Genomic DNA, 1484 nt, shown 5'->3' on the forward strand with positions numbered 1-1484 from the left:
GAAGCATGTTCCTAACATAGCGTTGCTGGGGTCAGGTGGAGGAGAGAGGGCAGCAGTGGGCATGCTGGGATCTCTGCATCAGCTGGCACAGGACAACCTGCTGGGCAGCCTCCTCTACATGTGTGGGGTGTCAGGCACCACCTGGTATATATATACATACATACACACACACACACACACACACACACACACACACACACACACACACACACACACACACACACACACACACACACACACACACACACACACACACACACACACACACACACACACACACACTGGGAGTGACAGATACTGCGATAATACGCAGGAGACACTTAACTGTTGCTCAGTAACACTTAATTAGTGTTACCTCCTTGGGGAACAGGAGTGGTAGGATTGTTTGGGGCGTATTTGCTTATACTGAACAATACCAGTAGACCTACACCTATGCCCATTTCACGTTCGCTTGTACCAACATGAAATGTCACTTGCCTCATCATTTTTTTTAATGTCACTCAATCCTCAGTGTCACTCAGCATTCCTGATGTACCTTAAATGCTGTTACAGTATATACAGTATTTGCCCTGACTGCCATGTAAATACTGTGTAGTCAAGTTGCAGCCGCAGTAGCGATTTTACTTGGCTTTGACGGCCTTCTCAGTCTTCTTGGGGAGCAGCACTGCCTGGATGTTGGGCAGCACACCACTCTGAGCGATGGTCACGCCGCCAAGCAGTTTGTTCAGCTCCTCGTCGTCACGGACGGCCAGCTGCAGGTGACGGGGGATGATACGAGTCTTCTTGTTGTCACGGGCAGCGTTGCCGGCCAACTCCAGGATCTCAGCAGTCAGGTACTCGAGCACTGCTGCCAGGTACACTGGTGCGCCAGCGCCCACACGCTCGCCGTAGTTGCCTTTGCGCAGCAGCCTGTGCACACGGCCCACGGGGAACTGGAGTCCGGCACAGGATGAACGTGTCTTTGCCTTCGCCCTGGCCTTGCCTCTGGTTTTGCCTCTTCCGCTCATATTGGTAGCTTCAGTATGCACAGAAAGTCTTCTACTTCCGGCGCCGACAGAGATGGCCGCCTCGCTTCGCGTTCCTAGGAAACTATGCAGTATTTTGTTTTTTTACGTGTTATTTCTTACATTGGTACCCCAGGTAATCTTAGGTTTTATCACATACAGTCAGGAGGAACTACTGAATATAAGAGCAACGTCAACTCACCATCATTACGACCAGGAATATGACTTTCCCGAAGCGGATCCAGTGTTTTGACTTCCACCCAGGACAATGGATCTGATCCCAGCCGGCGAACCTAAACAACGTTGCCGTAAAAGGGGAAAACAAAGCGGTCTTCTGGTCAGGCTCCGGAGACGTGCACATCGCGCACCACTCCCTAGCATACTACTCGCCAATGTCCAGTCTCTTGACAACAAGGTTGATGAAATCCGAGCAAGGGTTGCCTTCCAGAGAGACATCAGAGACTGTAACGTTCTTTGTTT

At 50.8% G+C, this 1484-nt stretch overlaps 1 protein-coding gene across 1 annotated transcript; it reads right to left on the minus strand.

The window, feature by feature from the left end:
* Nucleotides 1–620: 620 nt before the first annotated feature.
* On the minus strand, nucleotides 621–1007 carry LOC120030619 (histone H2A-like). The gene has a single exon (XM_038976044.1). The coding sequence runs from the start codon at nucleotides 1005–1007 to the stop codon at nucleotides 621–623; it is 387 nt and encodes a 128-aa protein (XP_038831972.1).
* Nucleotides 1008–1484: the final 477 nt, after the last annotated feature.

This window comes from Salvelinus namaycush, chromosome 36 (genome assembly GCF_016432855.1).
Source record: "Salvelinus namaycush isolate Seneca chromosome 36, SaNama_1.0, whole genome shotgun sequence".
NCBI classification, from domain to species: Eukaryota; Metazoa; Chordata; class Actinopteri; order Salmoniformes; family Salmonidae; genus Salvelinus; species Salvelinus namaycush.

Coding starts and splice junctions, on each gene's coding strand:
- LOC120030619 (XM_038976044.1), bottom strand. CDS start 1,007: ATGAGCGGAAGAGGCAAAACCAGAGGCAAGGCCAGGGCGAAGGCAAAG.